This window comes from Eschrichtius robustus, chromosome 3 (assembly GCF_028021215.1).
Source record: "Eschrichtius robustus isolate mEscRob2 chromosome 3, mEscRob2.pri, whole genome shotgun sequence".
Lineage (NCBI taxonomy): Eukaryota > Metazoa > Chordata > Mammalia > Artiodactyla > Eschrichtiidae > Eschrichtius > Eschrichtius robustus.
The window spans coordinates 35,647,714-35,660,600 of NC_090826.1; the positions used below are offsets into that span (position 1 = coordinate 35,647,714).

Consider the following 12,887-nt stretch of genomic DNA (forward strand, 5'->3'; position numbering starts at 1 on the left):
ACCGGGCTGTTCCCGACAGGCCTGGGGGCAGATCAGGGCCTCACTACAGAGAAAGCATGGGGTGGGCAGACGGACAAGGAGCCGGCTGATGGCGGCTCTGCCCCGGGATGACCTGGCAAGATCCCACCTGAATGTCCTCATCTCCAGCAAGCGGGTTCGGAAAGCAGCACTGGCCGGTGTGAGGGTTCCCCCTGCCCAGACAGGCAGACAGATCCTTACCACATCCTCTGATGGGGTAACCATCGGGGCTCCCCCTCCTCTTTCCTGTTTACAGGGACAGTGAGGTTCACCGTGACACTGGTGGACACCCTGGGCTTTCATTTATTGGCAAGTGGGATTTAGAGTTTTCAGAGCTAAACATTTAAAGTGGAAATGAGGTCTTTGGAGGTGAGATTGATAAAGTCTTCGCCTGGAGGTGTCCTCAGGCTCTCAGTGCAGGGATTCAGGCGTGCTCCTTTTCAGACTCTGTGGGTGGGAGAAAGATTGGGAGTATAGGATGCTTAGGTTATAAGGCAGGGGAGATGTTTGTAGTCACTGATGGCTGAGTGAGGAGGCATTCAATTCATAGATCCTTATAGAATTGCCAGTTGCCCCGAAACGTTTAGCCTTAGAGAAGCCAAGTTCAAAGCAAGCTCATGTTCTTTCCTATTAGAAATCACACTGCTAGTCAATCCAGGGGGCAATCACATCTTCCCTTCTTGGACATGACTAAGATGGCTCATCAGTTAGGGCCCAATCTCTGCAACCTTGATGGGGCATGGATCCCAGCCTTTCCAGGTCAATGTGGTCATGGAAAAGTCTGGATCTGCTGGGGGAACTGGTCTCTCTGGAGCCTCTTAAGGCAGACAGCCCTTCTTCACATAAGGGGATGGGACTGGATCTTGTCGGACAGAATTGTCCCATTTGGCCTGGGAAATTCCTGACTGTCCCAAATTCTGATGCAGAGCTCTTAAAATCTACAGGCAGTCAGGAGGAATAGAGATGAGTTCACAGGCTCTGGTGGTCTCTGTTGTTGCTGTTTTTTCCTCTAGTTCAGCAGCCTGCAGAAAGAGATTGAAGAGCGAACCAACGACATTGAGATTCTGAAGGGAGAGCAGGTGAAGCTGCAAGGAGTCATCAAGTCCCTGGAGAAGGACATCCTGGGTCTCAAGCGGGAGATCCAGGAAAGAGACGAGACGATTCAAGATAAGGTAAAGGCGCATACTGTGTCCCACCTCAACTCCAGCCTAGATGGACCCAGGCAATGAGGACAAAGCTCAAGAGACAGGGTCCCTGCCTTCCTGGAACCCATTTATTGAACTTGATGGGGCGGTGAAGTGCCTACTGTGTGCTTGGCACTGGGCTAACTGCTGTAAACACGTATTCAATTCCCCCAACAACCCCAGGGACCATGAGCAACCCAGTTGTATAGCTCAGGAAACTGGTTCCGAGGAGTATGTTGCCCCGGGTCGTACAGTTTATAGATGACAGACTTGGGGTAACAACCTGAGTGCTGACTGCCAGGCCCCTGCTCGCCACGGCGCCAGGCATCCCAGGGTGACCATCCCATGGACTGGGGGCAGCTCACCCACCCCATCGTGCATGTGGCCCCCCTGGTCAGAGAGGAACTCCCCCGTGGTTGGCCCTGTAACCACTGGATACCCCAGAAAGTGGTATCATTTTTCTGCATGGCTTTCTCACAAAACACTAAAACAAACACATCACATTTTGTGAGGCACACCACCTCCACATCCAAAATTTCATATCCTCCTCCTGAGCAAATCCAGGCTCCGTGCCCTCCTCTCCAGCCCTCTGCCATTGCTGCCTTAGTTGGACACAACTCCTGGGTGGTTGAGAACGCAGGTTTCAGCCTAGTGAGCTAGGTTCCAGGGCAGCCTCTGCAATCGGCCACAGGACCTCAGGCAACTAATCCAAGCCTTGTTTCCCCACCTGTGGATGCGGCCCTCAGGGGCTCTGATAAGGATGAAATGAGACAGTGCACACATATCATTTCTGCAAGTGAGCATTTGCGTTTGTATCTGGGCATTTTTTAGGGAGGAACCAAAGCCCTCCGCAGATTCTCAAAGGGTTTTTTTTTTTAATTTAATTTTTATTGGAGTATAGTTGATTTACAAAGTTGTGTTAGTTTCAGGTGTACAGCAAAGTGAATCAGTTATACATATACACATATCCACTCTTTTTTAGATTCTTTTCCCATATAGGTCACTACAGAGTATTGAGTGGAGTTCCCTGTGCTATACAGTAGGTCCTTATTAGTTATCTATTTTATATATAGTAGTGTGTATATGTCAACCCCAATCTCCCAATTTACCACTCCCCCCAACTCAAAGAGGGTTTTTGACAAGAACGAGGTTAAGACCTCTAGAAAATTGCACCAGCCTCCTAACGGGTCTAACGGCCTTCCTTCCCACTTCCCATCCGGGCTCCCTGCCACCACACTCTGTAATTATTGTCACTCTTCCACTTAAAATTCTTTCACATGTCCCAACTGCCTGTGGCAAGGGGCAGCAAAAAATTTTTTTCTATAAAGGGCAAGGTAGTAAATATTTTCATCTTTGCAAGCAGTGTGGTCTCTGCCACAGTTGCTCAGTTCTGCCGCAGTAGCATAAAATCAGCCATAGACAAGACATCGATGAATGGGCTTGGCTACGTTCCAATAAAACTTTAGGAAAACATGGGCTTCCCTAGTGGCGCAGTGGTTAAGAATCTGCCTGCCAATGCAGGGGACACGGGTTCAAGGCCTGGGCCGGGAAGATCCCACATGCCGTGGAGCAACTAAGCCCGTGAGCCACAACTGCTGAGCCCGCATGCCACAACTACTGAAGCCCGCGCACCTAGAGCCCGTGCTCCGCAACAAGAGAAGCCACCGCAATGAGAAGCCCGCCCACCACAACGAAGAGTAACCCCTGCTCGCTGCAACTAGAGAACAGCCTGCGTGCAGCAACAAAGACCCAACGCAGTGAAAATAAATAAATAAATAAATAAATTTTTGTTTTTAAAGTATAAAAAAAAAAACTTTATGAGAACAGGCAGCAGGTGAGATTTGGCCCAAGCGCTATAGCTTACCAACTCCTCGCCTCCTGGATAAATTCTCAACTCTTTAACCCAACATGGAAGACGCTTGCCTCTCTCCCCTCCTCCCCTCCAGACTCACCTCTCACTGTCCCCATGAACCACCACCCTGACTCACACAAGTTGTTCTCAGCACCCCCAATACACACCACGCCTTCCATGTGCCTCCCTCTTCCACAATACCTGTCACAGTGTAGCTTTACATTTGTTGACACATCTGCTTTCCCAGCTAGTGTGTTTCTCTGTAAGGGTAGGGACTGTGGCGTATTTCTATTTGGAATCTCTGACCTTGGAAAAAGATCTTTGTGCAGTAAATGTGTGGTAATGGATAGACCTACATTCCAACTACAATTGCCTTGCAACAAATTACCCCAAAACGTAGTGGTGAAAAACAACTGTTTTATTATGCTTGCAGATTTTGTGGGTCTGGAATCTGGACAGGGTACAACGGGTTGGCTTGTCTTTGTCCCCGATGTCTGGGTCCTAGTGGGGCCTCAGTTGGGCGACTCCCGCAGCAGGGGGCTGGAAGACCAGCATCCAAGGTGGCTTCTTCATCCCCATGTCCAGCCCCTTGACCAGCATGGCTGGGAGGCTGAGCTTAGCTGGGACTGTTGACAGAGCACCTAACATGCTCTCCAGCCTGGAGGTCTCAGTGTAGGAGGACTTTTCACATAGCAGATGGCCTCCCAGAGCACGTGTTCCAAGAGAACCAGGTGGAATCTGCTCGGCCTTTTCCAAGCTAGCCTGGGAAGCTAATGCAGCATCACTTGAGTTTCATTCGTTGGATACAAGCAAACCATAAGTCCAGCCAGATGCAAGGGGAGGGAATTAGACACCACCTCCTGATGGAGAAGCATAAGAAGCATGCTCTTCTGTTGTAGAAGAGCATGTAGGACAGGAGATGCTGCCCAAGTGAGCTTTGGAAAACACAGTTGACCAAAACCTATGTCTGAATGGGTGAGGGAATGAATGAAGTCCTGGCACAGAAGCCAAGAAGTCAATCGTTCCCCCTGGTGGGGGATCCGGCCTTTGTGTCCCCAGCAAGGGGAGCAGTCTGTGACCTCCTCAATCAGGCGGTCACAGGATTTGTGCACTTTGCCTAAAAGGATTCCGTACCAGGGCCTCCTGGTAGCTCTCTCAACTTCTCTCTCCTCTCACGCACAGGAGAAGCGAATCTATGATCTGAAAAAGAAAAATCAAGAACTAGAGAAATTCAAGTTTGTGCTTGACTACAAAATAAAGGAGCTGAAGAAGCAAATAGAACCTCGAGAGAATGAGCTCAAGGTGATGAAGGAACAGATTCAAGAGGTGAGACGCCATCTGGACCCCCTGGCCTCCTTCCCAACCATTCCTGGCTGGCCAGGAGGGAATGAAAGAAAGCTCTCCTGGGACTTCCCTGGCGGTCCAGTGGTTAAGACTCCCATGCTTCCACTGCAAGGGGCGTGGGTTTGATCCTTGGTCAGGGAACTGAGATCCCGTATGCCGTTCAGCGCAGCAAAAAAAAATTTTTTTTTAAAGAAAAGAAAAGAAAAAAGAAAGGAAGCTCTCCTCACAGCCCCTCCCTGCTCCCAAGTTGTGGGCAGCATCCACTCCGCAGAAGAAGCCGCGGGGAAGGCCCAACGGGGGTTCGGTGGTGCAAAAGCAAAGTGCTTTGGGATTTGGCTTCCCCCGGGGCCTTGGGGTGGGCTTTGGACCTATTTGGACCACGGTTGCTGGGCCTTCAGCCACCAGGGGGCGATGTGTACTCAGCCACCAGCCTGTCCACCAGAAAGTACACCCCTCCGGATTCAACACTTTTTTCTCAGACTAAACATGTTGGTGGGGGCCCTATGCAAGGCCATGGTGTTTGGACTTCATCTGATAAGGAGTAGGAAGCCATCAAAGGCTCTTGAGCAGGAGAGTGGCAAAATTAAGAGTGTGCTCTGGGAAGCAAACAGGATGAAGGCAGAGAGGAGGGAGATCAGAAGCAAGGGACGAGGGCTTCTGGGAGCCCAGTGGGGTACAAGTGTTCCCCTTCGGCCCCTCTGCCCAGTACACAGGGCATTTCCTTATGACGTGTTTACCTGTCAGCCTCCCCACACTGGGCAGTGAGCAGCTGACAATCTAAACGAGGGTGGTCCTGACCTCCCCCTCGTCCAGTTTCCCCATTTCTCAGTCAGTGGCACCACAATCCAGCCAGGTGCTTAACGTAGAAGCAAGGAAGCCGTCTCGGTTCTTCCCTTCTCTTAACTCCTATATCCAAGTCACCGATGCCTATCGGATCCATTTCCAGACGATATCTCAGATCCAGCCCTCCTTGCCCTCTGCTGCCATCACTCCAGTACAAGCCTCCATCATCTCTCTTCTGGACCTGACTCCAGCCTCCAGTCTGGTCTCCACATAGAGACCACAGCAAACCCCCAGTGGTAATCTCCTCCCACCTAGAATGAAGCCCAGACTCCTTACAGAGGCCCCCGAGGCCCTGCGTGATCCCACCTCAACCAGCCTCTCTAGCCGTATCTCCAGGCTCCTTCCCCGGCTCCAGCCTGCAGGCTTTCTGACAGTTCCAAGGACAAGCACCTTTGCCGTGCTGCTCCCCCTGCCCGGAAGGCTCTCAGATCTTCCCATGACTGGCTTCTTTGCGTCTTTCACGTCTCAGCTCATATGTCACCTCTCCAAGGAGGTCTTCCCTGCCACCCTCTCCAAAATAGCCTCCTGCTCCCCCTCCATCTTCTCTAACTGTGCTGAGCAAAGCTAAAAGGGTAGCAGAGCGTACTGATGGCCCAACTAGAATTGGCTCCACAAGCGCTATCGTGGAGAAGAGCAAAGCCTTTTCTCCAGGAGGCCCAGAAAAGAGGCCACGTGGTGGGATCAGTCCAGGGCTGGGGCATCCAGAGAGGATATGTCTTCTGACGATGACTTTCTCCCTGGCCTCTGGGATAAGGAAGGATGTTCCCAGCTGACCACAGAGCTGCCTCCTCTGGCCCTCCTGCCATTCTTGAGTGACCTCAGGGCCCAAGAATGGCAGCCTGAGAAGATGAGAAAGAGCAGGGGCCCTACCTGCCTGGGAAGCCGATGTGCTGCAGGCCCCTGGCAGTCACGGCCCCACTTCTCCCGCCTCATCTCACATATTTGTCAACTGCACTTAAGGTTGGGTCGGTTGCCTTCCACTGCAACACACCTGAGAGATTATTCACGTTCCCTTCAGTAACTGGACCAACCACGGCTTTGCTCCTCAGCAGGGAATATGCCACCCCCTTGGGAACGAGTCAAACAGGACCCCTCCTGCCCCACCCCAGGTGCCAGTTGCTGCCAGGGCTGATGTCTGGGCCCAGTTCCTTCCCCAGGGGCCTGTGACCTGGGGGCTTCCCTCTGTGGGTCAGACACCCATTTGGCCCACCTGCTATGGACCTCCTGTGAAGTTCCTTTCCCTGCAAGAAGGAAGCTGCAAGCCCTTGGCTCCTTTGTAGAACTGAGACATCCGTGCCTGAAAACAGAAAACTTCCCTGACTCAAGTGCCTCCCCTCACAGACACTCTTCCAGCTTCTCTTTGAAGAAACGTGACTATCTCCTTCCTGGGGCAGGAGTTTCCAGAGCCTCATCATTTTACTTCACACTCTTTTATTTCTTCATCTAGTGCAGGTTTTCTCCGCCTCGGCGCTATTGGCACTTTGGGGTGGATAATTCCTTGTTGTTAGGGGGAAGTCCTGTACACTGTGGGATATTTAGCAGTGTCCCCGGTCTCTACCGACTAGAGGTAGAGACAATCCTCCCCCAGGGGTTTGTCCTCCCCCTCCCCCAGATATGACAACCAAAAATGTCTCTAGATGTTGCCACATGTCCCCTGGTGGGGCGGGGGTCAAGATGCCTCTCCCCAGCCCCCCCTCCCCACTAAGAATCTCTGAATGTGTTGAGTACCACCTGGACGAGTAGATGGAATTTCCACTCCAAGAAAAGGATGCTTGTTCCCATTCACCGGCTAGTCTCCTGGCTGACCAGCCAGCTACTCAAATTTGACATATTTCTATGTCAATCTTTCTATGAAATAGATTCTTTTTACTCTCAGCGTGGTTTGAGGCTTTGCTCATATCACTTCCTTTCTAACCTAATCTGGTCATTGCTGACTTTAAGCCTGTAGAGAAAGAGGCACAGCCGGCTGCAGGCACTCAGACCTTGGAGACGCCCATTCATCTCCTGCAGCGGCCGTTTCCTTGGTCTGGGGCACCAGCAGCTCACCTGGGCCACAGCGGCAGCCTTCTGACCAGGCTGCCTGGCTCCAGTCTTGCTCTCTCCGGTAGAGCCTCTGCATCAGGCCTTCAAAGGTGCACATCAGATCATGCCACTCCTTGGGTAAGACCTGTCAGTGGCTCCCTGAACTTTCAGGATAAGGGCCAAACTTCTGACCTATTTAAACTTCTGGGCAGGGTAAAGGCTGAGCTTCACAGCATTTGAGCCTCAGCCCCAGGGTCCTGCATGACCCAGCTCAGCTGACCTCTAGCTCCTCTCCCGCTTCCTCATACGCACCCCTCCAAGGTCCAGGGGTGGCTGGACCACTTGCAGCCTGCAGAGATGTGCCAGGCTGCCCACGCCTCTGGTCCTTTCTGTGCATATGGCTGCTCTCTCTGCCTGAGATTCTCCTTCCCAACTTGTCCTTGAAGCCTATTCCTCCTACAAAGCCCAACTGAGCGTCCCTCCCCTGGGTGCCACCCCTCAGCTCCACTGGGCACGCACAGGGCCCCTTCTGCCCTGCCTGCTGATGGTGTTTATCCTGCTCCACATGAACTTCTCATTTACGTCCCTCTAATCCCTCTAGACCCGGGGCTTCTTGAAGATGGAAACTGCCTCTCAGGCAGGTCTGTATCCCTATGCCTGTGACAGCCTGCCAATCCTTTCTAAGGGATACATTCTTTCGTTAGCTGTGTAAATATCCACACTTGCTCTGTGTCCTCTACCAGGTGGCTCCACATAGCTCTGCCAACATTGCATGTTTATCTTATCATTCTTCCAGAGGCAGGTTGTTTCAGGCTCTCCTCCCTTCCCTCACTCTTGCTTCCCTTGGCCTTCTATACCTGCGATGCATTCATTTATTCATATGAATATTTATTGAGAGCCGCCTTTATGCCAGGCATTGGGTCAAAGGGCTACTCTGTTCGTACAAAATGCCTCCAGTAATTAGGCTAACATTCTTCCAAACGCTGCCCTTTCCTGTCCAGGATGCGGCTCCCTAGGGCCTCCTGGTACCCCAGACGTTGGCCGGGAGCCTTGAAATCTGGCCAAAGGGGCTGCGTTAAGCTAGAGGGGCTACTCCATCCAGCCATGAAAAAACCCAGTGAACTCCCCATCCCCCTGAAAATAGTCAGCAAGCCTCTCTAATAACAGGAACGCTAGCATCCACCAGATCTGGCGTGTCAGTCAGGCTGCACTCCTTTGCTTTTGGCAGGACTTAAATCAACGGAGAGCTCACCTACAGCTGATCTCATTCTAATCAGAAGCTCTGATTGTTACTCACATGTCTTTGGTTGATACCAATGTAGCAATGAATAAAGAGTCAGAAGCTCATGGGTAGCTTCTTTTTTTTTTCTTTAAGATGAGGCCCTCTGAAGTTGTACTTTTTAGACCTTTTCAACAGAATGATGAGGCAAAGATTCCTTCTCAGCCTCCTCTTTCCTGTTTTATGCCTTAGACTGGGGACACCTGCATGCTGGTCCCTCAAAACTTTCTGCTTGAGGGTCGGCCCTGATGATTTGTGGCCCCAGAGGGTCAAGATTCACTCACACAACTTCACAAAGTAGAACGAGGAAGCTGCTTTTCTGCAGAACCTTGCCTCAGGTTACAGGTTCCAGTCAATTTATAAGGAATTCAAGAAAAGAAGGAAGGAACAGGGAAACTAAGGGCAAAAAATGCATAGCCAGGCTATAGAAACACATGATCTGGGTTAACATATCAGCCAAGGGGTGGGGAGCTTTGGGGACGGCGAGGCATAAGAAGAAAGGTTCCTTCCAGCGTGGGAACTAGAAGGGAAGTGCCCTGGTAGCAGGGGAAACATTCCTACTGAAAGACTTCAGTTCTCAAATATAATTTTCATTCTCTGACTTTCTTCATTGAGGTACCATTGGTTTATAACGTTATGTAAGTTTCATGTGTACAGCATTATATTTCTACTTCCATATGTACTACAGCGTGTACAGTTTCCATCTGTCGCCGTAGAGTTGCTCCCCTTTACCCATGTTGCCCTTGCCCTGCCCTTTTCCCTCTGGTAGCCACTACTCTGTTCTCTGTATCTATGTGCTTGGTTTGTTTGGTTTGTTCATTTATTTTGTTTGTTTTTTGTTGTTTTTTTTTAATTGAAGTATAGTTAATTTACAATGTTGTGTTAGTTTCAAGTGTACAGCAAAGTGATTCAGTTATACATGTAACTTTCAGGTTATTTTCCATTATAGGTTATTATAAGATATTGAATATAGTTCCCTGTGCTATACAGTAGATCCTCGTTTACCTATTTTATATATAGTGGTGTGTAGATGTTAATCCCAAACTCCTAATTTATCTCCCCCCCTCCACCCCCTCTATCCCCTTTGGTAACCATAAGTTTGTTTTCTATGTCTCTGAGTCTATTTCTGTTTTGTAAATAAGTTCATTTGTATCATTTTTTTTAGATTCCACATATAAGCAATATCATGATATTTGTCTTTCTCTGACTTACTTCACTTAATATGATAACCTCTAGGTCCATCCATGTTGCTGCAAATGGCATTATTTCATTCTTTTTTATGGCTGAGTAATATTCCATTGTATATATGTACCACATCTTCTTTATCCATCATCTGTCGATGGACTTTTAAGTTCCTTCCATGTCTTTTATATCCCAAATGTGAATGAAATCATACAGTATTTGTCTTTCTCTGTTGGGCTTATTTCACTTAGCATAATACCCTAAAGGCATCCATCCATATTGTTGCAAATGGCAAGATTTCATTCTTTTTTATGGCTGAATAGTATTCCATTTGCGTGTGTGTGTGTGTGTGTGTGTGTGTGTGTGTGTGTGTGTGTGTGTACCAAAGTTTCTTTATCCATTCCTCCACTGATGGGCACTTAGGTTGCTTCCATATCTTGGCTATTGTAAATAATGCTGCGATAAACATAGGGGTGCATATATCTTTTCAAATTAGTGTTTTTGCATTCTTTGGATAAATACCCAGAAGTGGGATAGCTGGATCCTCTGTTATATATCTATTCTTAATTTTTTGAGGAATCTCTGTACTGTTCTCCATAGTGGCTGCACCAATTTACATTCCAGCCAATAGTGCACAAGAATTTCCTTTTCTCCACATCTTCTCTAACCCTTACTATTTCTTGCCTTTTTGATAATAGCCATGCTAACAGGCAGGAGGTGATATCTCATTGTGGTTTTGATTTCCATTTCCCTAATAATTAGTGATGCTGAACATCTTTTCATGTGCCCATTGGCCATCTGTATGTCTTCTTTGGCTTACTTTCTTATTCTTGACTCTTTTTCCCCTGTTGTCTATAGATGGAAACTGAACTGGAGCATTTCCATAAGCAGAACACACAGCTGGAGCTGAACATCACAGAATTGTGGCAGAAATTAAGAGCTACTGATCAGGAGATGCACAGAGAGAGACAAAAGGTGTGAGGATTTTCAGAGTCTGGCAGCTCTTGGATTCAGGAGCTGGTGCCTGTCTGCAATGGGCAACTGGCTTCCAAGAGACAGAGCCAGCCCATAGCTAAGATACACCCATTTTAACTAGCATTCTTCACTTGCTCACAGCCCTGCCCTATTTCAGGCTCATGTAAATTTACGTGACTGAATCCATCTGAGACTATATAATGACTTTGGGTATAGTGATCAAGGAGGTGGGAAGCCAGTGTTATAGGAGTGCTCACAACATTGGCTTGTGTGGCCTGGGAAGGAACATGCTCAGAGAGATCATCTGTAGTCGGTGGTTAAAGGCTTGACTACCAAAACAATGTTGAGCTAGGAGGACCTCAGAAATCACCTATTCCGGTCTCTCTATGTAATAAACAAGGAAAGCAAGGTCAGAGAGATTAGGAAATTAGAAATTTCACCCAGCACCCACAGCTAGTGAGCACACACAGAGCCAGGGCTGGGAACCCAGTCTTCTGGTCCTGGGCCAGGACTTGGCTGCACCCTCACCCCCTGGCACAGAGCACCTCGTAATGTTGGTAGAATCAGATTGAATTTTTCCACCCCTCACATTAAGGATTGACTCTGTACTAGGTAATACTAGAAGCTGCAGAGCTATCAACGTGAACTGATACAGATCCTGCCCTTCACAAACTGAAGAGGTTGACAGGTGATTTGTGGCATGTGCATAGTAATTATCAGCCAGCCAAGGCTGAAAATTATGGAACATGAATAAAGAGCTGTGGGAGTGAAGAAAAAGGAGAGGCTCTCTAGGTCAGGGGTAAGGGAAGATGGGTATCTGAGACAGCACGATGGAAGAGGGAGGATGTAGCCCAAGTTTGCAGATGAACCAATCTGCTCAATTTTGTCATTATCTTCCCTACCCACTCACAGCAGCCCTCAGGCAGGAGAAACACTGGGTGAGCTAACAAAGGGGCAGGGAAGCCCTGGCACAGGGATCTGCAAGAGAGAATCAATGCTCTCCATCTTGGTTCTGAAAGGAGTAGGTGACTGCTTGCGCCTCTTTTAGTCTTTTAAGGCCTGTGGTCCTGGAAGGAATCCAGAGCCAATAAAGGAATCAGTGTGTGCTGCCTCCTAAAAATGCAACTGTTCAGGCCAGGGGCACAGGAGTTTTAAGGGCCTCTCCCTCTGGGCTATGTGCCCATCCAGGCCTCTGGGCCCTGTGTGGCCCCTGGTGGTCAACGGTAAGTCCTAGATGAGGTGTCTCTTGTCCCTTTAAGCAGCCACAAGGCTGCAGCCCCTGCCCCTGGAGAGTCCCTATGGGGCCAGAAGTAAATGCCTCTGCTTGCAGGAGCGGGACTTGGAGGCGCTGGTCAAACGGTTTAAGACGGACCTTCACAACTGCGTGGCGTACATCCAAGAACCCCGGCAGCTGAAGGAGAAGTTCCGCGCTCTCTTTGAGAAGTACGTGCAGCGGGCAGACATGGTGAGTTCTGCCTCCCTTTCCGCCCTCCCCTGCCCTCCAGGCTCTCCCCTCCCTCACGGTGAGCCCCTCCTGCCCCATCAGGTGGAGATCACAGGGCTGAACTCGGACCTGCAGCAGGAGTACACCCGTCAGCGGGAGCACCTGGAGAGGAGCCTGGCCACTCTCAAGAAGAAGGTGGTCAAGGAGAGTGAGCTGCACCGTGCGGATTATGTCCGCATCATGCAGGTACCCGCACGCGCCCCTCAGCTCCCTCGAGGTTGGGCCGTCAGAGACAAGAGAGCCTGTCAAGGGCCCCTCCAAGACCACTGTCCTCAGGGTTCCCCAAATGTCCAAGGGACCCACTAGCTTTCTCCAAAGCTCCTTCTTTGACCTGTCTCCTCTGACCCCCCAGAGCTCGTCCTGGCGGTGACCATGGCCCAGAGCCCCACCAAGGAGGTTTTCTAGGCACTTCCACGCCCACTCCTGCCCCTCCAAGGTTCGTTCATTTCTGCCCCATCTCACTTCACCAGCCACCCGTTTCTTTTTTCTGCTCCCATCTTTATCCAAAGCACTCCTGCATCCTGCCTCACTCCTCTCCTTGACCCCTGTCCCCTCTGGACTTCGGCCGCATGACTTTAGCTCTCCAAGTTACTCTCTTCCTTCTCCTCTTTTCTGTTTCCAGCTCTTGTTTCACCTTACTTTGTTTTGCTGCTTTTTATTCTGCTACCTGTATCACATGGTCCC

General features: G+C 49.8%; 1 protein-coding gene across 1 annotated transcript in view; it reads left to right on the forward strand.

Annotated features, from left to right (window-relative positions):
* The window catches only part of CFAP57 (cilia and flagella associated protein 57), a 74,225-nt gene that overhangs the window by 47,096 nt on the left and 14,242 nt on the right, over positions 1 to 12,887 (forward strand). The window contains exons 16-20 of the mRNA XM_068537922.1: positions 1,032 to 1,190; positions 4,237 to 4,380; positions 10,583 to 10,699; positions 12,030 to 12,164; positions 12,246 to 12,389. Of these exons, the coding sequence (XP_068394023.1) occupies positions 1,032 to 1,190; positions 4,237 to 4,380; positions 10,583 to 10,699; positions 12,030 to 12,164; positions 12,246 to 12,389 (699 nt within the window). The remainder of the gene's footprint in view (positions 1 to 1,031; positions 1,191 to 4,236; positions 4,381 to 10,582; positions 10,700 to 12,029; positions 12,165 to 12,245; positions 12,390 to 12,887) is intronic.